We start from the raw sequence: 25,382 nt of genomic DNA on the forward strand, positions 1-25,382 counted from the left end.
TCTGCTTTTTCTCTACTGGCCACAGAAATGTCTGTCTGTACCTCTGACTACAGAATCCCTTAACACAATTGCTCTCTTGGAAGCTGACGTACCCCTAATGTGGACTCAATTGGGGTGTTGTGTGCAGTTCTGGTCACCCCATTACGGGAAGGGTGTGAAAGCATTGGAAAAGGCGCAGACGAGATTTATCAGAATGTTGCCTGGTATGGAGCATAGGTCTTATGAGGAAAGGCTGAGGGAATTGGGTCTGTTCTTACTGGAGAGAAGAAGGCTAAGAGAGGCTTTGATAGAGACATACAAGATGATCAGAGGATTAGATAGTGTGGACAGTGAGAGTTTTTTTCCTAAGATGATGACATCTGCTTATACGAGGGGGCATAGCTGCAAATTGAAGGGTAATAGATTTAAGACAGATGTTAGAGGCAGGTTCATTACTCAGAGAGTGGTAAGGGCATGGAATGCCCTGCATGCCAATGTAATCAATTCAGCCACATTAGGAGCATTTAAGCAATTCTTGGATAAGCATATAGATGATGATGAGATAGTGTAGGATTAGATTAGATTACATTAGATTACTTACAGTGTGGAAACAGGCCCTTCGGCCCAACAAGTCCACACCGACCCGCCGAAGCGCAACCCACCCATACCCCTACATATACCCCTTACCTAACACTACGGGCAATTTAGCATGGCCAATTCACCTGACCCGCACATCTTTGGACTGTGGGAGGAAACTGGAGCACCCGGAGGAAACCCACGCAGACACGGGGAGAACGTGCAAACTCCACACAGTCAGTTGCCTGAGGCAGAAATTGAACCCAGGTCCCTGGCGCTGTGAGGCAGCAGTGCTAACCACTGTGCCACCGTGCCGCCCATGGGCTTAGATTAGTTCCCAGGTCAGCGCAACATCGAGGGCCGAAGGGCTTGTTCTGCGCTGTAATGTTCTATGTTCTATATACCTGATGCACTCTCAGCTACCTTCCCTCCAGCCCTACCCCTCTCCCATTTATCTCTCCACCCCCTTGGCTCACAAGCCTCATTCCTGATGAAGGGCTTTTGCGCGAAATGTTGATTCTCCTGCTTCTCGGATGCTGCCTGACCTGCTTTGCTTTTCCAGCAGCACATTCTCGATACAGAATGCTTGTCTTCATTAGCCAGAGAGTAGAATATAGGAGCAAAGAAGTCTTAATACAATTTTACAAAAAATTGGCTAGGCCACAGATGGAAATCTGTGTGCTGTTCCGGTCACCACACTATTGGAAGGATATGATAGTGGCATTCCCAATGGTGGTGTATCCACATTTGCCACTCCCCCCACTATGCTGTGTTCCAACTTGTAATTATATATACACTTAATATTAGACCCTGCCACTGAATTTGGTCTGAAGCAATGGGTGCACTGCCTTGTCCTCTTTAAGCAGACTTAGCAGGGATTTGTGGTCCTTTATTACAAATTTATGTCCGCAAAGGTATTGGTGGAAGTTCCTAACTCCAAATATGACTGCCAAACCTTCCTTCTCTATCTGGACATATTTATTCTCTGCATTAGCGAATGTCCTGGATTCATACACTATCGGGCATTCCTCTCGATTGGGCCACCTGTGAGCTAATACTATGCTGTATGGGGAGGCACTGCATGCCAATACCTGATCTCTCTTAGGATCATAGTGTGCCAAAACCTTGGAGGATGATAACTATTTCTTCACTTCCATGAAAGCTATGACTTAGCTACCTGACCATTTCCAACGTGACACTATTTTAAGAACTGATGCAAAAGTGCCAGGATAGAGGCCAGGTTATGTATGAACTTTCCATCAGCTCAAGGAAAGACCTAAGGTCCAGTACCGAAGTAGGAGCTGGGGCACCTTTGATAATCCTCACTTTATCTTCCAGTGGGTATAACCCAATCTTGTTAAGTATGCCATCTAATTAGGTTACTTAGGGTACCTGGAACTTGCATTTTTCCCTTCTAAGGTGTATGCCTGCCTGGAAGAAACATCTAAGGACTTTGGGTACATATTTGGTTTGAACATTGGAGACAGAGGGTGGTGGAGGAGGATTGCTTTTCAGACTGGAGTTCTGTAACCAGCAGTGTGCCACAAGGATCGATGCTGGGTCCATTGCTTTTTGTCATTTATAGAAATGATTTGGATATGAATATAGGAGGTGTGCTTTGTAAGTTTGCAAATGACACCAAAATTAGTGGTGTAGTGGACAGCCAAGAAGGTTATCTCAGATTACAACAGGACATGGATCAGATGGGCTAATGGGCCAAGGAGTGGCAGTTGGAGTTTAATTTAGATAAATATGAGATGCTTCATTTTGGTAGGGCAAATCAGTGCAGGACTTATACGTTTAATGGTAAGGTCCTAGGGAGTGTTGCTGAACAAAGAGACTTTGGAGTGCAGGATCATAGCTCCTTGAAAGTGGAGTCTCAGGTAGGTAGGATAGTGAAGGCAGCATTTGGTGTCCTTGCCTGTGTTGGTCAGTGCATTGATTTTGGAGTCGGGAGGTCATGTTGCAGCTGTAAATGATATCAAAGTGAAGGAGACATTAGGAGGTAGTGACCATAATACAATAAGCTTCAATCTGCAATTTGAAAGGGAGATGGTACAATCGGTAGTGACAATATTTCAGTTGAATAAAGGGAACTATGGAGCTATGAGAGAGGAGCTGGCCAAAGTTCAATGGTACAATACCTTAGCAAGGATGACTGTGGAGGAACAATGGCAGATATTTCTGGGTATAATGCAGAAGATGCAGGATCAGTTCATTCCAAAAAGGAAGAAAGACCCTATGAGGAGGCAGGGGTGGCTGACGAGGGAAGTTAAGAAACATATAAAGTCAAAAAAGAAAAAGTATAACATAGCAAAGATGAGTGGGAAAATGGAGGACTGGGAAGCTTTTAAAGAACAACAGAAGATCACTAAGAAGGAAATACGCAGAGAAAAAATGAGGTACAAAGGTAAACTGGTCAAAAATATAAAGGAGGATAGTAAAAGTTTTTTTAGGTATGTGAAAGGGAAAAGAATGGTTAAGACTAAAATTGAGCCCTTGAAGCCAGAAACAGGGGAATATATTACAGGGAACAAAGAAATGGCAGAAGAATTAAATGGGTACTTCAGATCTGTGTTCACTGGGGAAGACACAAGCAATCTCCCTGAGGTACCAGTGGCTGAAGGATCTGAACTGAAGGGAATTTATATTTGCCAGGAATTGGGGTTGGAGAGACTGTTAGATCTGAAGGCTGATAAATCCCCGGGGCCTGATGGTCTACATCCCAGGGTACTGAAGGAGGTGGCTCTAGAAATAGTGGATGCGTTAGTGATTATTTTCCAGAGTTCGATAGATTCAGGTTCAGTTCTTGCGGATTGGAGGGAGGCTAATGTTGTACCAAATTTTAAGGAAGGAGCGAGAGAGAAAGCAGGAAATCATAGGCCAGTTAGTCTGACCTCAATGGTGGGAAAGATCCTGGAGTCAATTATAAAGGATGAAATTACGACACATCTGGATAGCAGTAACAGGATAGGTCAGAGACAGCATGGATTTATGAAGGGGAAATCATGCTTGACTAATCTTCTGGAGTTTTTTGAGGATGTAACTCTGAAGATGGACAAGGGAGATCCAGTGGATGTAGTGTACCTGGACTTTCAGAAAGCCTTTGATAAAGTCCCACATAGGAGGTTAGTGAGCAAACTAAGGGCGCATGGTAATGGGGGCAAGGTTCTAACTTGGATTGAAAATTGGTTGGCTGACAGGAGACAAAGAGTAGTGATAATTGGCTCCCTTTCAGAATGGCAGGCGGTGACCAGTGGGGTACCGCAGGGATCAGTGTTGGGACCGCAGCTTTTTACAATGTATATTAATGATATAGAAGATGGTATTAATAGTAACGTTAGCAAATTTGCTGATGATACAAAGCTGGGTGGCAGGGTGAAATGTGAGGAGGATGTTAGGAGATTACAGGGTGACCTGGACAGGTTAGGTGAGTGGAAGATGCATGGCAGATGCAGTTTAATGTGGATAAATGTATGGTTATCCACTTTGGTGGCAAGAACAGGAAGGAAGATTACTACCTAAATGGAGTAAAAAGTGAGGTCTGCAGATGCTGGAGATCAGAGCTGAAAATGTGTTGCTGGTTAAAGCGCAGCAGGTCAGGCAGCATCCAAGGAACAGGAAATTTGACGTTTCGGGCATAAGAACTTCATCAGGAATGAGGAAAGTGTGTCCAGCAGGCTAAGATAAAAGGTAGGGAGGAGGAACTTGGGGGAGGGGCGATGGAGATGTGATAGGTGGAAGGAGGTCAAGGTGAGGGTGATAAGGTGAGGGTGATAGGCCGGAGTGGGGATGGGTGCGGAGAGGTCAGGAAGAAAATTGCAGGTTAGGAGGGTGGTGCTGAGTTTGAGGGAATCGACTGAGACAAGGTGGGGGGAAGGGAAATAAGGAAACTGGAGAAATCTGAGTTCATCCCTTGTGGTTGGAGGGTTCCCAGGCAGAAGATGAGGTGCTCTTCCTCCAACCGTCGTGTTGTTATGTTCTGGCGATGGAAGAGTCCAAGGACCTGCATGTCCTTGTTGGAGTGGGAGGGAGAGTTAAAGTGTTGAGCCACGGGGTGGTTGGGTTGGTTGGTCCGGGCGTCCCAGAGGTGTTCCCTGAAGCGTTCCGCAAGTAGGCGGCCCGTCTCCCCAATATAGAGGGCCTTTATACCGCTGAGGCCAAACGCCAGCTCGCGGACGCCTCCTCCTATTGCCCCCTTGACCATGACCCCACCTCCCACCACCAAACCATCATCTCCCAGACCATCCATAACCTCATCACCTCAGGGGATCTCCCATCCACCGCCTCCAACCTCACAGTCCCACAACCCCGCACCGCCCGTTTCTACCTCCTGCCCAAAATCCACAAACCTGACTGCCCCGGCTGACCCATTGTGTCAGCCTGCTCCTGCCCCACCGAACTCATCTCCGCATACCTCGACACAGTTCTGTCCCCCTTAGTCCAAGAACTCCCCACCTACGTTCGGGACACCACCCACGCCCTCCACCTCCTCCATGATTTTCGCTTTCCCGGTCCCCAACGCCTTATCTTCACGATGGACATCCTGTCCCTGTACACCTCCATCCCCCATCACGAAGGACTCAAAAGCCCTCCGCTTCTTCCTTTCCCGCCGCACCAACCAGTACCCTTCCACTGACACCCTCCTTCAACTGACTGAACTGGTCCTCACCCTGAACAACTTCTCTTTCCAATCCTCCCACTTCCTCCAAACTAAACGAGTTGCCATGGGCACCACATGGGCCCCAGCTATGCCTGTCTCTTTGTAGGATATGTGGAACAGTCCATCTTCCGCAACTACACTGGCACCACCCCCCACCTTTTCCTCCGCTACATCGATGACTGTATCGGTGCTGCTTCGTGCTCCCACGAGGAGGTTGAACAGTTCATCAACTTTACCAACACCTTCCATCCCGACCTCAAATTCTCCTGGACTGTCTCAGACTCCTCCCTCCCCTTCCTAGACCTTTCCATTTCTATCTCGGGCGACCGAATCAACACAGATATCTACTATAAACCGACTGACTCCCACAACTACTTGGACTACACCTCCTCCCACCCTACCCCCTGTAAAAACGCCATCGCATATTTCCAATTCCTTCGTCTCTGCCGCATCTGCTCCCAGGAGGATCAGTTCCAATACCGTACAGCCCAGATGGCCTCCTTCTTCAAAGACCACAGATTCCCCCCAGACGTGATCGACGATGCCCTCCACCGCATCTCCTCCACTTCCTGCTCCTCCGCCCTTGAGCCCCGCCCCTCCAACCGCCACCAGGACAGAACCCCACTGGTTCTCACCCACCACCCCACCAACCTCCGTATACAGCGTATCATCCGCCGTCATTTCCGCCACCTCCAAACGGACCCCACCACCAGGGATATATTTCCTTCCCCTCCCCTATCAGTGTTCCGCAAAGACCACTCCCTTCGTGACTCCTTCGTCAGGTCCACACCCCCCCACCAACCCAACCTCCACTCCCGGCACCTTCCCCTGCAACCGCAGGAAATGCAAAGCTTGCGCCCACACCTCCACCCTTACCTCTCTCCAAGGCCCCAAGGGATCCTTCCATATCCACCACAAATTCACCTGCACCTCCACACACATCATCTATTGCATCCGCTGCACCCCATGTGGCCTCCTCTATAATGGGGAGACGGGCCGCCTACTTGCGGAACGCTTCTGGGAACACCTCTGGGATGCCCGGACCAACCAACCCAACCACCCCGTGGCTCAACACTTTAACTCTCCCTCCCACTCCAACAAGGACATGCAGGTCCTTGGACTCTTCCATCGCCAGAACATAACAACACGACGGTTGGAGGAAGAGCACCTCATCTTCTGCCTGGGAACCCTCCAACCACAAGGGATGAACTCAGAATTCTCCAGTTTCCTCATTTCTCCTCCCTCCACCTTGTCTCAGTCGATTCCCTCGAACTCAGCACCACCCTCCTAACCTGCAATTTTCTTCCTGACCTCTCCGCCCCCATCCCACTCCGGCCTATCACCCTCACCTTGACCTCCTTCCACCTATCACATCTCCATCGCCCCTCCCCCAAGTTCCTCCTCCCTACCTTTTATCTTAGCCTGCTGCACACACTTTCCTCATTCCTGATGAAGGGCTTATGCCCGAAATGTCAAATTTCCTGTTCCTTGGATGCTGCCTGACCTGCTGCGCTTTAACCAGCAACACATTTTCAGCTACTACCTAAATGAAGTCAAGTTAGGTAAAGGGGCAGTACAAAGAGATCTGGGTGTTCTTGTACACCAGTCAATGAAGGCAAGCATTCAGGTACAGCAGGTCGTGAAGAAAGCTAATAGCATGCTGGCTTTCATAACAAGAGGGATTGAGTATAGAAGCAAAGAGGTTCTTCTCAGCTGTACAGAGCCCTGGTGAGACCACACCTGGAATATTGTGTGCAATTCTGGTCTCCAAATTTGAGGAAAGACATTCTGGCTATTGAGGGAATGCAGCGTAGGTTCACGAGGTCAATTCCTGGAATGGTGGGACTATCTTATGTTGAAAGATTGGAGCGACTGGGCTTGTGTACCCTTGAGTTTAGAAGACTGAGAGGGGATCTGATTGAGACATTTCAGATTATTAAAGGATTGGACACTCTGGAGGCAGGAAACATGTTTCTGCTGAAGGGTGAGTCCTGAACTAGAGGACACAGCTTAAAAATAAGGGGTAGGTCATTTAGGACAGAGATGAGGAGAAACTCCTTCACCCAGAGAGTAGTGGCTGTGTGGAATGCTCTGCCCCAGAAGGCAGTGGAGGCCCAGTCTCTGAATTTGGTTAAGAAAGAGTTGGATAGAGCTCTCAACGATAGTGGAATCAAGGGTTATGGAGATAAAGCAGGAACAGAATACTGATTGAGGATGATCAACCATGATCATAATGAATGGTGGTGCAGGCTTGAAAGGCAGAATGGCCTACTCCTGCACCTATTGTCTATTGGTTAGGCCAGTTTTGGAGTACTGCATTCATATCTAGTCTCCCAGCTATCGGAAAGACATTGTGAAACTTGAAAGGGTTCAGAAAAGACTTACAAGGATGTTGCCAGGGTTGGAGGGCTTGAGCTAGAGGGAGAGGCTGAATAGATTGGGGCTGTTTTTCCTGGAATGTCAGAGGCTGAGGGTGACCTTATAGAGGTTTATCAAACCATGAGAAGTATGGGGAGGGTGAATAGTCAATGATTTTTTTACCCCAGGGTAGGGGAGTACAAAACTAGGGGGCATAGGTTTAAGGCGAGAGGGGAAAGATTTAAAAGCGACCTAAGGGGAAAATTCCTCACGCAGAGGATGGTCTGTGTATGGAATGAGCTGCCAGGGGAGGTGGTGGAGGCTGGTACAATTGCAGCATTTAGAAGTATCTGGATGAGTGTATGAATAAGAAGGGTTTAGACGGATATGAGTAAAATGCTGCCAAATGGGACTAGATTAATTTAGGATATCTGGTTGGCATGAATGAGTTGACTAGAGTGTCTGTTTCCATGCTATACAACTCTATGACTCTTTGACAGTATATCAACTCCCTTTTAATCTCTCTCCTTAATTCACTGCCACCATGGCTTCACTAAAAAATCCTTTCTTGTCACCACCCATTCTACCTCACAGTTTCTTGTCCCCTCTCTAACCTTGTGACATTAATCATCTCGGAAAGCCATTTCTTGTATTTGCTAAATTCCACATATTGCTACCCACCTCCCAAAATCATTTACTTTCTCCTGGGAAAAAGAAATTCACAAGTTACTTCCAATTTCACCCTTAAGTTCTTTCATTGACGATACTCAGTCTTTCATCTCTCCAATTAGTTGTCTTGTTCCTACCACTGTTTCCTATCTTGCTCATTTCCCCTGTGGTCTTCCATCTTTGCTCTCTTAAGTCCAAGAAGAGCAGCTTATCTAGAGCTTAGCCGTCCATCACCGAATCTGTCTGAACCACATACCAAGGTCAACTTCTCTGCCAAAACTGCCCAGTAATCAAGGTACATCCTTGAGAGAAAAGATAAACTGTGCATTGTTTTCTGAACTACAAACGACTTCACTCAACTCCTTTTCCCTTACCTTTACTTTGAATCACTTTTGAGAGATTCAAAAAAATGTAGACACTGAAGGAAGCATCTCTCAAAGAATCAAATTTAACTTACCTTAGAAACTGATTTATGTTGCACAATTTTCTTTGTTGGGAAGCTGGGAAACTAATTTCTAACCATTGCCTGCCATAATAAGTTATAACAATTGTGGATTTTCATCAAACTGGTCATGGAGATTTCTACAATTATAAAGTAGCAGAAAAATTGATGTTGTTGTCAGAAACTCAGGTTAGTAAAACACAGAGTAATACTGCTAACATCGAGTTACATTGTATTATTTGAAACTTTGAGAAGAAATATGTCTTTTTCTCATTTTAGGATTCTTGGCTTTTACAAAGGAATCTTACCACCCATCCTAGCAGAGACACCAAAAAGGGCAGTGAAGGTAAGTACATTGTATTTTTCTATAGATTGTGACATAATGAAAATTGTGAGGTAGCAGCTCCTGCCATTCATACAGCAGGGTTGTGATGGAGTGGTGCTAATGTAATATATTCTGAATACACTAGGATCCATTCTTTTATGGAAGATATCCCTTTCCCAGTTGTATGAGCAATCCTCACTGCTGATCGCCATGATGGCTGCACTCTGGTAGGTTTGCTGCCACCACCGTCTTTTAGCCATGATGTAGAGGTGCTGAATTGGGTTGAACAAGGTCAAAAATTGCACCACAACAGGTTATAGTCCAAGAGGTTTATTTGAAACCACATGTTTTCGGAGCCTTGCTCCATCTTTAGGTGCTGTTTTAGGGTAAGGATCTACAGGGCTCACTTGGTCTGGTATGGTTGAGGAAAAACATTTCCTAGTCTAATGAGAGAGCCTTTTGTCTTAAACAAGATATTGATGTTATATTGACATGATAAACATTGTTATAGGGACTAAGAGGAGAACCCAGATGTTATGTCTTATTCATTTGAGAACTGAAACTATTCTCCCACTACTTATGAGTTATCATGAGTAGATCAGAAAAGGATACTTTAAGACTTTTAACCCTTATACAGTCCCCCAAAACATCTTAAAAGAAAAGGCTATTAGCATAATTGAGTCTATGCTGATGGGCAGAAACTCCTAGGCTGAATGTTTGATGGGTTGCTGTTGAGAGCAACCCATTGGTCAGCCGACAAACAGAAATCGCAAGAGAAGATAAACTTTGCATAGTATATATTAGAATCCATATAGAGAGAACATAGAACATAGAACAATATAACGCAAAACAGGCCCTTTGGCCCTCGATGTTCCACCAACCTGTGAACTATTCTCAGCTCGTCCCCCTACACTATCTTGTCATCATCCATGTGCTTATCCAAGGATTGTTTAAATCTCCCTAATGTGGCTGAGTTAACTACATTGGCAGGTAGGACATTCCATACCCTTACCACTCTCTGAGTAAAGAACCTGCCTCTGACATCTGTCTTAAATCTATTACCCCTCAATTTGTAGTTATGCCCCCTCGTACAAGCTAGCATCATCATCCTAGGAAAAAGACTTTTACTGTCTACCCTATCTAATCCTCTGAGCATCTTGTATGTCTCTATCAAATCCCCTCTTAGCCTTCTTCTTTCCAATGAAAACAGACCCAAGTCTCTCAGCCTTTCCTCATAAGAGCTTCCCTCCAGACTAGGCAACATCCTGGTAAATCTCATCTGCACCTTTTCCAATGCTTCTACATCCTTACCGAAATATGGTGATCAGAACTGTACGCAATATTCCAAGTGAGGCCGCACTAGCGTTTTGTATAGTTGCAGCATGATATTGCAGCTCCGGAACTCAATCCCTCTACCAATGAAATCTGACACACCATATACCTTCTTAACAGCACTATCAACCTGGGTGGCAATGTTCAGGGATCTATGTACATGGACTCCAAGATCCCTCTGCACATCCACACTACCAAGAATCTTTCCATTGACGCAGTACTCTGCCTTCCTGTTATTCTTCCCAAAGTGCGTCACTCACATTTATTTGCATTGAACTCCATTTACCACCTCTCAGCCCAATTCTACAGTTTATCCAAGTTCCCCTGCAACCTGTAACATTCTTCCAAATTGTCCACTACTCCATTGACTTTAGTGTCATCTGCAAATTTACTAATCCATTCACCTATGCCTATGTCTAAGTCATTTATAAAAATGACAAACAGTAGTGGTCCCAAAACAGATCCTTGTGGCACACCACTCGTAACTGGACTCTAGGCTGAATATTTTCCATCAACCACCACTCGCTGCCTTCTTTCAGAAAGCCAGTTTCTAATCCAAACTGCTAAATCACCCCCAATCCCATGCCTCTGCATTTTCTCCAACAGCCTACCATACAGAACCTTATCAAAGGCTTTACTGAAGTCCGTGTATATCATGTCAACTGCCCTACCCTCATCGACATGCTTGATCACCTTCTCAAAACACTCAATGAGGTTTGTGAGAAACGATCTGCCTTTAACAAAACCATGTTGACTATCTGAAATCACTTTGTTGCTTGCTAGATGATTATAAATCTTATCTCTTATAATCCTTTCCAAAGCCTTTCCTACAACAGAAATAAGGCTCACTGATCTATAATTAGCTGGGTCATCTCTACTGCCCTTCTTGAACAAGGACATAATATTTGCAATCCTCTAGTCCTCTGGTACTAAACCTGTAGACAATGATTACTCAAATATCAAAGCTAAAGGCTCTGCTATCTCCTCCCTAGCTTTCCAGAGAACCCTCGGTTAAATCCAATCCAGCCCAGGAGACTTGTCTACATTCACTCCTTCTAGAATTGATAACATGTGTTGCTAACTAACCTCGATCCTTTCTAGTCTAATATCTCATCCCTCATTCTTCTCCTCTACAATATTCTCCTTCTCCTGAGTGAAAACCGATGAGAAATGTTTGTTTAGCACCTCTCCGATCTCCACAGGATCCACACTCAACTTCGCACTTCTGTCTTTGACTGGCCCTATTTCTACCCTAGTCATCCTTTTATTCCTCACACACCTATAGATAGCTTTAGGGTACTCCTTTATTCTATTTGCTAAAGACTGCTCGTGTCCTCTCTTTGCTCTTCTTAACTCTCTCTTTAAATCCTTCCTAGCTAATCTGTAACTCTCCATCGCCTCATCTGAACCATTTTTGCCTCATCAACACATAAGCCTCCTTCTTCTGCTAATAAGCCTAACTTTTTTATTTGTTTATGATATCTGTGTTTTGCTGATTAGGCTAATCTTTATTCTCCATTCATAGTAGTAAGCTGCAGTCCTTGGAGTGTAAGGACACCCACAGTGCTTTTAGGTAGGGAGTTCTAAGAAGGGTCACTGGACTCAAAATGTTAACTCTGTTTTCTCTCCACAGATACTGCCAGATCTGCTGAGTTTTCCAAGCAATTAATGTTTCTGTTTGTTTCATACCTCCAGCATCCGTGGTTCTTTGTGTTATTTTAGTTCCAAGTCAAGTTGATATGTAGCTTGGAAGAGAAATTGCAGGTAGCAGTGTTCCATTGATTTTGCTGACATATTTCTCCTGGCAGTAAATGTTGGGGGTCTGAAAAGTGCTGTCAGATGAGCCTTGGTGAGTTACTGCAGTGCATCTTGTTGATGGTACACAATGCTACCATTGTGCATTGGTAGTGAAGGGAGTAAATGACGAATGATGTGCCAAACAAGCAGGCTGCATTGTCCCAAATGGTGTCAAACTTCCCAAATGTTGTTGCAGCTGCACAGTCCAAGATGGTGGAGAGTAATTAATTGCACTCCTAGCTTGGCTTTGGGAATGAAGAACAATCTTCGAGGAGACAGGGAGATCTCACCTCTCTGACCTGATCTTGTAGGCGGAGTATTTATGTGGCTGTTTTAGTTCAGTGTTTAGTCAACAGTAACCCCCAAGATAGTAATAGGGCGAGAATCCTGTGATAGTGATGCCAAGGAGTGATTGAATGTCAAGGAGTGAAGGTTAGGTTAGAGATGGTCATTGCTTACTACTTGTCTGAGGCAAATGTTATTTGCTTCTTGTCAGCCCAAACTTGAATTATATCCAGGTCTTGATGTTTTTGGACATGGACGTGGACTGCTTCATGTCATGAATGGTCATATATATTGTGTAATCATCAGCAAATATACCCAGATTAAATGAGTGGGCAAAAACTTCACAAATGGAATTTAATGTGAGGAAATATGAAATTTTACACTTTGGCAGGAAGAATAGAGAGGCTAAATATTATTTAAATGGAGAAAAGCTGCAAAAGTTATAGTACAGAGGGATTTGGGAGTGCTTGTGCCTGAATCATAAAAAATCTAGCATCCAAGTTCAGCGGTTAATAAGGAAGGCAATGGAATGTTGCATTTGCATACATTCTCAAGATGGCGTCAGCTTGTCTAATAATAGGTGTCAAATAATAATTTGTATTTGCAGAATTACATTTTATTTTGCCCAAAAACTGCATAAATCTGTAAACCTTACTTTAGAAATAGAATTGACTCAACATTGATACAGACTTTACTTTCACACATTCAATACATTGTCTGAGCCGACATGACACCTATTATTAGATACGCTGATGCCACCTTGAGAATGTAATTCTGGGGTTTACATATTAAAGAACCTAAACCACCATATCCCATTCTAAGAGATAGAAGACTTAATCTAAATTTGTTTAAGAATTATAACCTGGTGTTGTGTGATTTTTTTTAACTAAAGTTGTTTAATATCATTACATCTCCATGACACTGTAACCCTTTTGCTATAAATTCTGTGTTATATGGTTATGTTCCACAACCACTTGATGAAGTGTTAGCACCTCAAAATCTAGTGCTTCCAAATAAATCTGTTGGACTATGTTGTGTGATTTTTAACTTTGTCCACCCCAGTCCAACACTGGCACCTCCAAATCACTTCAAATTTTGGCATTGTTATACCGGGCTCATTGGTTCTGCAGTGAATACTAGATTAGTGGACATGGAGGCAATCATGGGGGGTACATGGGCAAATAAAGTCACATGAGAGCATTCAGGGCATGAGATAAGCTTGGGTCTGAGAAGCAGGGTAAGGACATTAGGACTAGAGGTTGGGAAGAGGAAGATGATGGCAGAGTTGAGACCTGGAGGGCTTATGATCCTTTAATACAACTTGAATGAAGTTTCAGAGAACTGTAGCAGACCTTCGGACAAGCCAATCTGTTTCAGAGCTCCAGCATCCCTTGTTCTTTGTTTTATATTAGTCTGGCAAGATAGCTAACATGTTGTTCAGAATAATGCCAACAACATGGGTTTGATTTCAGTTCCAGCTGATGTGGAATTGGGACCTGCCTCCTTTTCCTTCCCCTGAGAATGGTAGGCAATGGTAAACCATGACGGATAAAAAAAACTGCTCGGGAAATGGCCTTTTGGCAGGCCACAAGTTAACCAGAAGTTGTAACACGATACATTCCTTCCTGCATTGTGTACTTTTCACTCAGTATCACAGCTGCAAAGTGAATAGTAGAAATGTGTCCCCAGGATTGAAGACCATTATGGATCAGCAAAGTCACTGATTAACATCTTTTGTCTCGTGAATGAGACTCTAGAAAGTCAGACATCCCCTCAGCTAAGGAATGCTCCATATGTATATGTGTTAACTGTGCTGGAATTTCTACTGGAAGATAATGGAACTTAGAATAATGCTTCTTTACCGATTGTAATTTGAAATTTCAATTGCTAAATTTTAACTAGAATTAATTCATTATATTGGAAAAGTAAACTTGCACACATGCTACAAACTCTAGTATGTGTTTTTACTGATGCTTGAGGAAATAAATAATCCTGTGAAATAGAGCTGGGCAGCTCAGTGGTAGTAACCAGTTGCCCAAGTCTGGCTGTCTCTACTGGAGTTGTATTTATTTATTTGTAAATGGTAAGTATTGGCATTTCACTTTCTATGTTAGTGTGTCATTTGGGAATCAATTTCAGTTTTGAAGGATTCAGATTGATCAACTGTTAAACATCCCTAACGATTTTCTTTCCATCATCGTGTCCAATGAACATAACAAGCTCCTTGCACTATCAAACACTCCAGTTATGACCTATATTGTTTTACTTCTGTTGGAAAAAAATAACATGTTTTTTTAACATGTAGTCAAGCAATTCAGTTGATAGTGGAGGTAAATACCAAAGTGGCTGTTTTTTAGTATGTTCCCATGATGAGTATTTACAGATAAGGTGAAACGAAATAGGAGTATTGTGGGTAGCAGGAATGTTTGCTGCTGCTGCTTGTAGTTAGCTACTAAAATATGGATAGTTCAGTCATGCACCCAGGATTGCAGATCTTTATAGTGTGCATGATGCAATCAGATGTAATTTTAACATGCATTAATGAAATATATCTAACTTGCATTTGAAGTAATTACTTCTGATTTTTCCCCAAGGAGCCTGGTCCATGGATTGACTGTTCGTTCATTGAAATATTGTTTTGAATGAATAGAACCAGTGCATAAGTGACTGGAAAATTAGCCATAGTGCAGGGACTCCTCCTGGGAGGATCTAAATAAAGGGAACTATGAAGGTCTGAGATGTGAATTGGCAAGAATGGATTGGGGAACCGTCTTAAAAGGGTTGGCAGAGTGTATATATGAATTACAACAATTATTTATTCTTACCTAACGCAACAAAGAGAAAAGGTGGCTGAACTATAGCTTGCAAAAGAAATTAGGGCTAGTATTAGATCCAAACAGGAGGCATATAAAATTGCCAGAAAAAGCAGCAAGCCTGAGAATTGGGAGCAGTTGAGAATTCAGCAGAAAGCTTGACCAAGAGGGTTAACACTTATGTGAATAAGTATTCACAAAAGAGAGCACAAGTACCCTCCCAAAAATGTTTGTGAAAGAGCAGAGTTGAAGGAAATCAGTATTAGTAAGAAAATAGTGCATTAAAGGCTGACAAATCACCAGAGTCTGATAATGTACATCCTAGAATGCATTGGCAATCATTTTCCAAAATTGTATAGATTCTGCAGTAGTTGTACAGGTTGGAAGATGGCAAATATAACCCCACGAATTTAAAAGATTCAGGAGAGAAAAGACAGAAAATTAATAATCACATTATTAATAGGAAAAATGTTAGTCGATCATAAAAAAAGTAATAGCAAAGGACTGGAAAATCATTTACAGGATTGGACAAGGCCAGCATTGGTTATGAAAGGAAAATTATGCTTAATAAACCCACTGGAGTTTTTGAAGATATAACTAGTAGAATAAATATGGAAGAACCAATGGATGTGCTTTATTTGAATTTGACTTTTGATAAGGTCCTCAATAAGAACTTATTGTGCAGCATTAAGGCATATAGTATAGGGATAATATATTAATATGAATTGATGATGTGGAGTTGCCAGTGTTGGACTTGGGTTGACAAAGTCAGAAGTCATGCAACACCAGGTTATAATCCAACTGGTTTATTTGAAATCACAAGCTTTCAGAGCGCTGCTCATTCACCAGGTAAAGTCAAAGTTGAGTGAGTAGCCAAACACAAGGAAGATGCAGTGCAATATGGCTAAATTGTACACTTCATATGAAAGAGAGAAGGGCAGAGTACTGTTTCATTGGTATGCATTGAAAATGAGGATTTACAAAGGAGCTCTGGATGTCCTCATATACCAGTCATGAAGATAGACAGGTGCAGCAAGCAATTAGGAAGGCAAATGAAATATTGGCCTTCAATACAAGAGGATTTGAATTCAAAAGTAGGGGTGCTTCACTGTAGTTATATATGGCCTGGGTGAGACCATGCCTAAAGTATTATGTGCAGTTTTGGTCTCCATACCTAAGGAAGAATACACTGTAGAGTATGTATAGCACAGGTTCACTAGACTGATACTGAGGATGGCAGGTCTATCGTATGAGGAGAAATTGGTTCAACTGAGCCTGCATTCACTAAAATTCTAACAGATCTGGACACACCATATACAGGGAGAATATTTTCCCTGGTTGGGAATTCAAAAATGAGGGGTCACAGTTTCAGGATATGGAGTAGGTCATTTAGGACTGAGTTGACAAAAAAGTTCTTCACTGAACGGGGTGTGAACCTACAGTAGGGGTAGGGAATTCTCCATCATGAAAGGCTATGGTTTCCAAATTCCTGAGTATATTCAAGGAAGTCCATGATATATTTTTAGATTTTAAAGACATTAAGGAGTATGGGGAGAAAGCAGGAATGTTGTATTGAGATTAGAGGATAAGCCATGATCATAACTCCTCCTTGTTTCTATGTTTCTGTGGCCCTTGAATTAAGTATACAGAATTACACAGTTCACTCTATAGATCTGATCAAAGGACATGGTAGAAGGGTTTACGCTGCTTTACACCTGAATTAAGAAGGTTGACAGATTGCAGCTAGTTGCAGAGCAGAATGATGCTGGAACAAAGATCGTTAGATTATCTTTTCCTTATAGCTGTGTCTGCTCTTTGTGTGTGTGCTGAATGGTATTACCTAACAGTTGATGGATTATCTATTTTGGTAGGCTTTAGGTACAGAATTAAAAACTGAGTTCAATTTCTTTACATGTTTTATGCAATACATAAGTAATTAATAGTGGAGGAAGAGACCCAGAGCTGTAGACTTGATATTGGATGGATCACTTCCCCGCTTGAGTTTGTCCGATTTTGTGGGATACTGTTCCTAGCTCCAACTTTAGCTATGTCTTGTGGTCTTCTGGGTAGATGGATTGAAGCAATAATAAGGTATCTTTCCCATACCTCTCAATATAATTTCTATTTGGCTTTTCTAGTCCTAAATTGAATATGTGGACCTATGCTTCTGATTGGATTGACCCTAATTTTGTTGTATAGTAGATTGTTTGTTGTATATTTTAATTATGTCTAGCTCACTGGCTCTGATTATGCAACTTATCAACTGACCCATAATGTCAATAGACATTCGTGATATAGAATTGTGTCAGGTCAGCCAGACATCACTCAGGGTTTCCTCAACAGAGTCATAGAGATGTACAGCATGGAAAAGACCCTTCAGTCCAACTCATCCATGCTGACCAGATATCCTAAACTGATCTATTCCTATTTGCCAGCATTTGGCCCATATTCCTGTAAATCCTTCAAATTCAGATGCCTTTTAAATGTTGTAATACCAGCCTCCATCACTTTTTCTCACTCAACCTAAACCTATGCCCTCTAAATTTCCCACCCCAGGGAAAAGACCTTGACTATTTACCCTAACCATGCCCCTCATGCTTTTATAAATCTCTATAAGGTAACCCTTCATCCTTTGATTCTCCAGGGAAAACAGCCTCAACCTATTCAGCCTCTCCCTATAGCTCAAACCCTCCAACCTGGAGAAGTCTGCTTAAAGCCATTACAGAAAATCAGCTGCATGTAGGAATTTTCTCATACCAGAGTGGATGGGTTTGTCATCGGAATAATGAACAACATTACTGCTAGCATACTGCCTTGTGGAATTCCATTCTGCTTTCTCTGTCAATGACTTTTGTTTAATACAGTTTTCCACAAAAAAATTTGCTAATAAAATTCAGATGAACTCTGTCTGAGAGCCACGTCACAGCTTCTGTCAAGCTATTAATCAGCCCGTGAATCCTTTTACGAATTAACACTAGTCCAGTTATTAATGACTTAAAGTCAATCGACACCTTTAAAAGGCAGCTGAATCAATATTTGTTGAGAAAAAGGAATTGAGAAATGTCGAATGGAAAGCACTGCTGATGTGGAAAGAATAGATTGAGAAGCATGAGAGGAAAGAGCTCAGATAGAATAAAAAGCTTAAGTAGGCAAATGTCTTTTACTCACTCTGGATTTTCTGCCTATTCAGTGACTATGGGTGGAAAATGCAGAGCTTATGTTTTATTTTAACTGCCTCACATGCCTTTGTGCCTGCCACTCTGAATACCGCGAGTTGGCCAACAATGTAAATGGATGGATTTTAAGTTGAAATTTCTTTTAAAAGATGTTAACTGAATATGTGACTGAATTGCATTCTGTTTGTGAGAAAGTGGCTATTAAATATTGACACTAATTGCTTCCTTTTTAGATGCAATCACCTCTTGTTTATATTTTTCAAGTTAATTGTTCATTTTTTAGTGTATTACTAAAGACCCACAACAAATTGCATCTGCTATATATGCTGTATATATGTTTTTGAAAATATGGCATTTGTGAAATACTATTTATTTATTATGAGATATTTCACATTGTGTATTCAACTTACTACACTTACATCTTATTTTAGTTATTAGCTAGATATCATGATTTTTTTAAGAAAGGTAAGAGATCCAAAGAGCTCAATCAAGTTTCTCAAACTGATGGTTATGTCCTTATGATTTGGTTTCCAGTTTCTAACTTTCGAACAATACAAGAAGATATTAAGTTATGCCTCATTGCCTTCTGGTGTGGTAAGTACACAGATTGCAGTTCTTTCTATTATTAATACAGCCAGTTAAGGTAGTGATAAACATTTTATTAATAGGCATTTCCCTAAAGATGTTGACACAAATGTGAATAATTTATTGTTACAGTGTTCAACAATAAATGGTTCTTTGACGCAACACATGGTTTCATTTAAATCCCTTTGTTATTATTAGTTAAATGTCATTTCCCTTCTAAAGACTTCAATTAAAGACATTTTCATGTTATTTAAGTTACTTTCAGGTCAACCAAATCTCTGTATACTGTTAAGTTTTGTAATAGTCCAGTAAAATGTTGTCTGCTGGATTTATTTCACTATAGGTTTGCTCATGAGTTGTCACTCAGTACTGGGATTAGTATCTTTGTTTCTTGCATTCCTGCTTTCATCTTCCTGTTTACCTGTGGGTGTGTACATAGGTGCTGAACAGAGTTAGGTGAGGAGAAATTTTATGGGAAAACCTGCTCAGCAGCTAAGTCATGGCACAAAGCCAAATTGTTTTGTAGTAAGATTGCTGACTGATCAATCACTAGGTTTGTGTGCAGGCTTTCAGGAAAAAGGTTCTGTTTTTTAAGCACCCAGGGCATGTATCATAGTCTGAAGGGGCCTCACAAAGTCACAGGAATCCAAGAGTATATTGCTGCAGGAATGTTTAAATGTTATGTGTAAATTAAGAATGAATGATAAAATAAGTGACTACAACTCATGAAATTTAAATCTGATCTTCATTCCTTCAGATAGAATTGCTGAGTTAATACCTCTGTACTGGTATGTACAAAATTATAAGCCATTTTGTCTCAACTATAACTCACTTGGTAGCACTCACACATCCCAATGAGAAAGTTTTGGTTTAAGTTGCACTCCAGGGCTTGAGCACATAAAAACGGGGTTATATTTACCTCTGTGCAACTACAGAGGATGTACTTGCCACATGCAGTGACAGTGCCTGGGACATCATTGCTAGCCACACTGCAGGTAGTTTTCTTTATCAAGCTTCAATGATTTTGCGAATTGCTGCCCAATTCCCAGCTCCTCTTTTGCCATGTCACTCAGCTCCCCTTCACTACTCACCTTGTTCCGACTCCATAGCGAATGGGGGGGAGGCAGCATGTATTGAGGTGAAGGGGTACAGCAAGTAAGATATGATTGGGGTAGCAAGAAAGGTGGTGAACAGAGAAGTGAGAAAGCGCAGTGGTGCTTAATGTAGTGGCAAGTATGGCAACAAGCAAGGTGGGTAAAGCAGAGAATGGGGTGGTGAGTAGGATAGCAAGCAAGTGACAAAACAAATGCCCAACAATATAAGCCTGGCATGAACTTCTTCTTTCAATGTAGTATGGATACAAAGTGATGCCATCAGTGGCACTACACTTCCTATTCCAGTGCCTTTGGCAGGAGATACAGTACATAAAGTACTTCAGTGCTGTACCAAATGACCACTGTTGGATGTGCTGTTTTTCAGATGAGATATTAAATCAAGGACCCATCTGTCTGTTCAGGTAGTTGGCACAATTCAAAGAAGATCAGAGGAGCTTTTTCCAAAACATCTGTCCCTCAATCAAAACAGATGCAAGCAGTTTATCTGTCATTATTACATGGTTAACCACACATGTAAAAATTGATCAAATTTGACTATTAGTCTGAGATCCGACACAACCAAAGCAGAAATTATTTAGTGGATAAGATAAGATATCTAGTTTAATCTACTTTTGCAAGGCAATATTTAGTGGGGCCTATAGGATTGGGATTTTTTGTTGGCAGGGTGATTTATTTAAGGAGGATTGGCTTCTTGATGGTGGGTTAGAGTTTAAGTCAATGGCATTGCAGCTACAGATGGAACCTCATGCCATGTGGTAATGACACTTTCCTATTTTCAATATATTTGGATCGCATGATTATCTTATAACCTTTTGAAATTTAGTCTTAACTTCAAGATTCCATCAACACCACATGGAAAATTCATAGCACCATGCACTTTCCCAATCATTTAAAAATAGCATGTCTCAGTTGAGTTTGTCTTTTTTGATTGACTAGAGCAATTGCTTTTGTGGAAATCTGCAGCATAGAGGACTGGAGCAGGAGACTGTCAGTTGAGATTGAGTGCCAGGAGCTGAAAATGTGTTGCTGGAAAAGTGCAGCAGGTCAGGCAGCATCCAAGGAGCAGGAGAATCAACGTTTCATGCCTGACCTGCTGCGCTTTTCCAGCAACACATTTTCAGCTCTAATCTCCAGTTGTTGTGGTTCTGCTCGCCGAGCTGGAAGTTTTTGCTGCAAACGTTTCGTTCCCTGGCTAGGGAACATCATCAGTGCTGTTGGAGCCTTGTGGGAAGCGCTGCTTTGATGTTTCTTCCGGTATTTATATTGGTTTGTTCTTGCCGCTTCCGGGTGTCAGTTTCAGCTGCAGTGATTTGTATGTGGAGTCCAGGTCGATGTGTCTGTTGATGAGCCAAACTAACGTAGTTTACAAAATACCATGCAAGGACTGCACAAAACACTATATAGGACAAACAGGAAGACAACTAACAATCCGCATCCATGAACATCAGCTAGCCACAAAACGACATGACCAGCTATCTCTAGTAGCCATACACTCAGACAACCAGCAACATGAATTTGACTGGGAAAACACCACTATCATAGGACAAGCCAGACAGAGAACAGCCAGAGAATTCCTAGAAGCATGGCATTCATCCCCAAACTCCATCAACAGACACATTGACCTGGACACCATATACAAACCACTACAGCTGAAACTGACACCCGGAAACAGCAAGAACATCCATCAACAGACACGTCGACCTGGACCCCACATACAAATCACTGCAGCTGAAACTGACACCCGGAAGCGGCAAGAACAAACCACTATAAATACCAGAAGAAACATCAAAGCAGCGCTTCACACGAGGCTCCAACAGCACTGATGATGTTCCCTAGCCAGGGAACGAAACGTTTGCAGCAAAAACTTCCAGCTCGGCGAACAGAACCACAACAACGGATACCCGAGCTACAAATCTTCAATCAGATTCTAATCTCCAGTATCTGCAGTCCTCACTTTCTCCTATAGAGTGCCAGGAGCAGTGATGAATTGGGGAAGAGTGTTGAGGGAAGATGTTTGGATTAGGCAAAGACGGGGTCAAAAGGTGATCAAAGGGAGGCATTGGACCATGAAGAGGATTGTCAGATAATTAAACAAGGAAGTCTCCATGGCTTGAATTGGAATGAGATCGTCAAGGCAAGGTGTGGGTTTTTGATTTGGAAGCATTATTTTGTTATCGTCAGAGGAGAGGATAGTTATTGGTAGTCACCAAAGTGAAATGAGGGGCCTAAAATGCTTTTCAACATCAGGACCTAGATATCAACAAGATGACCCTATCATTGGGAAATTCACAATTATGGAGGAAGGTCAGTACAATCCAGGAGAAGTAGGGATGCTGCAAGGTCTCATAGGGCTATTGAAGATCGAGGCATTGCAAAAGTATATCTAGGATGCCGGGGAGAGGGTCTAGGATCAGAGGACAATGTCTTTGGGGTAGGATCAAGATGGAGAGATGGCCTGATTACTGTTGCTTGTCACAGCATAAAAAATTGTGATGGGAGCTTTCAAAGCACTCAATGATGTTTGGAGGGTCAGGAATAATGGGCTCAAAGTCAAAAAGTTGGAGGCTAACTAGTTCCAGATGGAAGGTGATTCTTTCTCTACCATTACTGCAAACCAATAGTGAAAGTTGCCCCTGGGTAGAGTCAAAAGCCTTATTGTTCAGGAAGAATTCTAATAAGGCATTATAAGCGAACACAAACACATCACCACATCTTCAGAACTAGAACTAACTATTTACAAATGTTCAGGAGGCAATGCCAGAGACAACTGAGGCTATCCTAGAAAACAGTCTTAGAGATATGAAGTTCCTGAAACAAGGCCTTTGGCTTATGGATTTGGTGGGAACCTCATGCCAGTGAGCTTCAGGATGACTGGTGTTGCTCAATGTTTCCAGGATTTCATAGATGATGTGTGGCATTTCACAGGTTTCCCCACATGGTATATAAACAGGTGACCTATGCCATCTTTTGTTGTGTAAGTAATTTATCCACTGATGTGGATAAGCACATCAGGGCTTGGGGCCATCACTGTTTTCCTAGAGGGCAAGAGGTCAGCATCTGCACTCGTGGCCATTAGAGCTGCTTGGAATCAGTTCGAGGCTTTTGTGAAACAATGGTTTTCAGTTTTTAAACATGCAACTGATTAGATTAGATTAGATTACTTACAGTGTGGAAACAGGCCCTTCGGCCCAACAAGTCCACACCGACCCGCCAAAGCGCACCCACCCAGACCCATTCTCCTGTATTTACCCCCTTCACCTAACACTATGGGCAATTTAGCATGGCCAACTCACCTGAGCTGCACATCTTTGGACTGTGGGAGGAAACCGGAGCACCCGGAGGAAACCCACGCAGACATGGGGAGAACGTGCAAACTCCACACAGTCAGTCGCCTGAGGCGGGAATTGAACCTGGGTCTCTGGCGCTGTGAGGCAGCAGTGCTAACCACTGTGCCACCGTGCCGCCCACTATGCCACCGTGCCGCCCACCAACTGGTCTGCTACCACAGGCAAAGCATCATTTATGTCTGTGCTTGGTTCCAGAAAGTTCTCATGACTCATTCATTTTACACAATTCACAAGTCTCAAAACTTTGAGGCCTTTTGATTGCTGGAACTTGGATGTCACAGGCTTTTCCCACAGAGCCTGGTTGGTCACACACATAAGGTATCCTGACTGTGCAGCAGAAAAGTAATCTAATGCAGCAAATGCCTCCACTGGAACCATCAATGAACAAAGCATCAGCACATCAATGGTATATGTTTACTATCCTCAGTGTGCATGGGCTCTGATTTTTGCATAAATTAGAGTAACATGAATAGTTATGGTCTGCTGTAAACTGCACAACTTGGCTATTAATTACATGGAGAGCTGTTACAATAGGTTACATGAAAGAAGTAAGCCTTCTCCTCAGATGACAATGAATGACATGAACCTGAGTCCCAGGGCCATGGGGACATGTGCAAGGGATGTATAGGATACCCTCATACATATTCAATTTGCCTCAAGATTGAGGTAAGTATCTGAACATAGTCCCATCCTGGGATCTTTATTGCTTGTTCAGGATGTCAACGAACCTCTACCAGTACTCCCCCCCCCCCCCCACCCCCCCCCACCAGAGCTACATCTGAAACTGCATCTCTGCCATTGGAAAGAATGAAAGGAATGGATCATTGTTATACACATGAGCATTGATTCTTCAGATATCTGTTTTGCACTTGGACATATGTCAGTCTGAAAATCTGAATATCTGAAAATTCAGATCTTTCACCTTCATTGCAGGGCTTTGAGTGAAACTGAACCAATTTTCTTATTTTCGTTTAGACTTTTCCAATGTTGAAATTGTTCTTCTTCAGTTGGCCAGACCCCTTGTTATTCAGATGTTTTTCTCTGACTCGTAAGAAATACAGAGTGGCTGATTCACTTCTAAATTGTCTTTGACTTATGAATTGTAATGTCATAGCTTACAGCAACTGCAGCAGGAAAGAAAACTGTTTTTCTTCAAGTTTAAATTGAGTTTTTGATTGCAGAGAACAGGCAGCTTCTGTGCTGGGAGAAGATCTGTGCATCTCTCTCTTTCTCACTCTCTCTTTCTCATAGTTATATTGCTTTCTCCCAATATCTAATTGTCACTAGTCCACAACTTAATCAGTTTCCTGTTGCCAACAAGAGTTGCATCAATACACTTCCCAGGCATTGGATCATCCACAATCCGTACTTTGATTACTGCTTGTTCAAACAGTTGTTTACAGTGCTCACATGGGCATCACATCACTCACTTTCAAAATTGCAGTCACTCTATCAAACACTGGATTTTGAAGCAACCTGTTCTCATTTGAGTCATCAATTTTTAAAAAGACATAGTCCTTATAAAATGGTGAAATGAACATTGAATGTAATTGAATGCAAACATACATAATTTACTCCACACTAAAGTAAATGCCCCAAACTCCTGTAGCCATCAATGAGTACTAACCATGAGGTGAGCTTTGAAATTTAGCTGTCTGACTAAACTCGACCCAAGATATGGCAACAATGCATGTGTGAATTAAGTGAAGTCAACATATTGCACAATATTCACGTGACAAATTTAACATATTAAATTTACTTGTGCCACTTTTATGCTTTTGTAAAGTATTAACCTTTCTCCTATGCCAATATGCCTTCATGTAACCCCAGCTGAGATTAAAGCTTTCCATTCACTAACAAGTTGCTTTCGTTGGCTGTGGCAGGCATTCACTGGAAGGCTGAGATCTTGAGAGTTCTGGC

The 25,382-nt window shown here is 42.4% G+C and overlaps 1 protein-coding gene across 3 annotated transcripts in view; it reads left to right on the forward strand.

Moving 5' to 3' along the window:
- Positions 1-25,382, forward strand: part of slc25a21 (solute carrier family 25 member 21) — a 525,641-nt gene that overhangs the window by 467,648 nt on the left and 32,611 nt on the right. For all 3 annotated transcript variants that reach the window (XM_060829076.1, XM_060829077.1, XM_060829078.1), the window contains 2 exons: positions 8,967-9,033; positions 18,950-19,009. In XM_060829076.1, coding sequence (XP_060685059.1) covers positions 8,967-9,033; positions 18,950-19,009 — 127 coding nt within the window. The remainder of the gene's footprint in view (positions 1-8,966; positions 9,034-18,949; positions 19,010-25,382) is intronic.

This window comes from Hemiscyllium ocellatum, chromosome 8 (genome assembly GCF_020745735.1).
Source record: "Hemiscyllium ocellatum isolate sHemOce1 chromosome 8, sHemOce1.pat.X.cur, whole genome shotgun sequence".
Taxonomy (NCBI): domain Eukaryota; kingdom Metazoa; phylum Chordata; class Chondrichthyes; order Orectolobiformes; family Hemiscylliidae; genus Hemiscyllium; species Hemiscyllium ocellatum.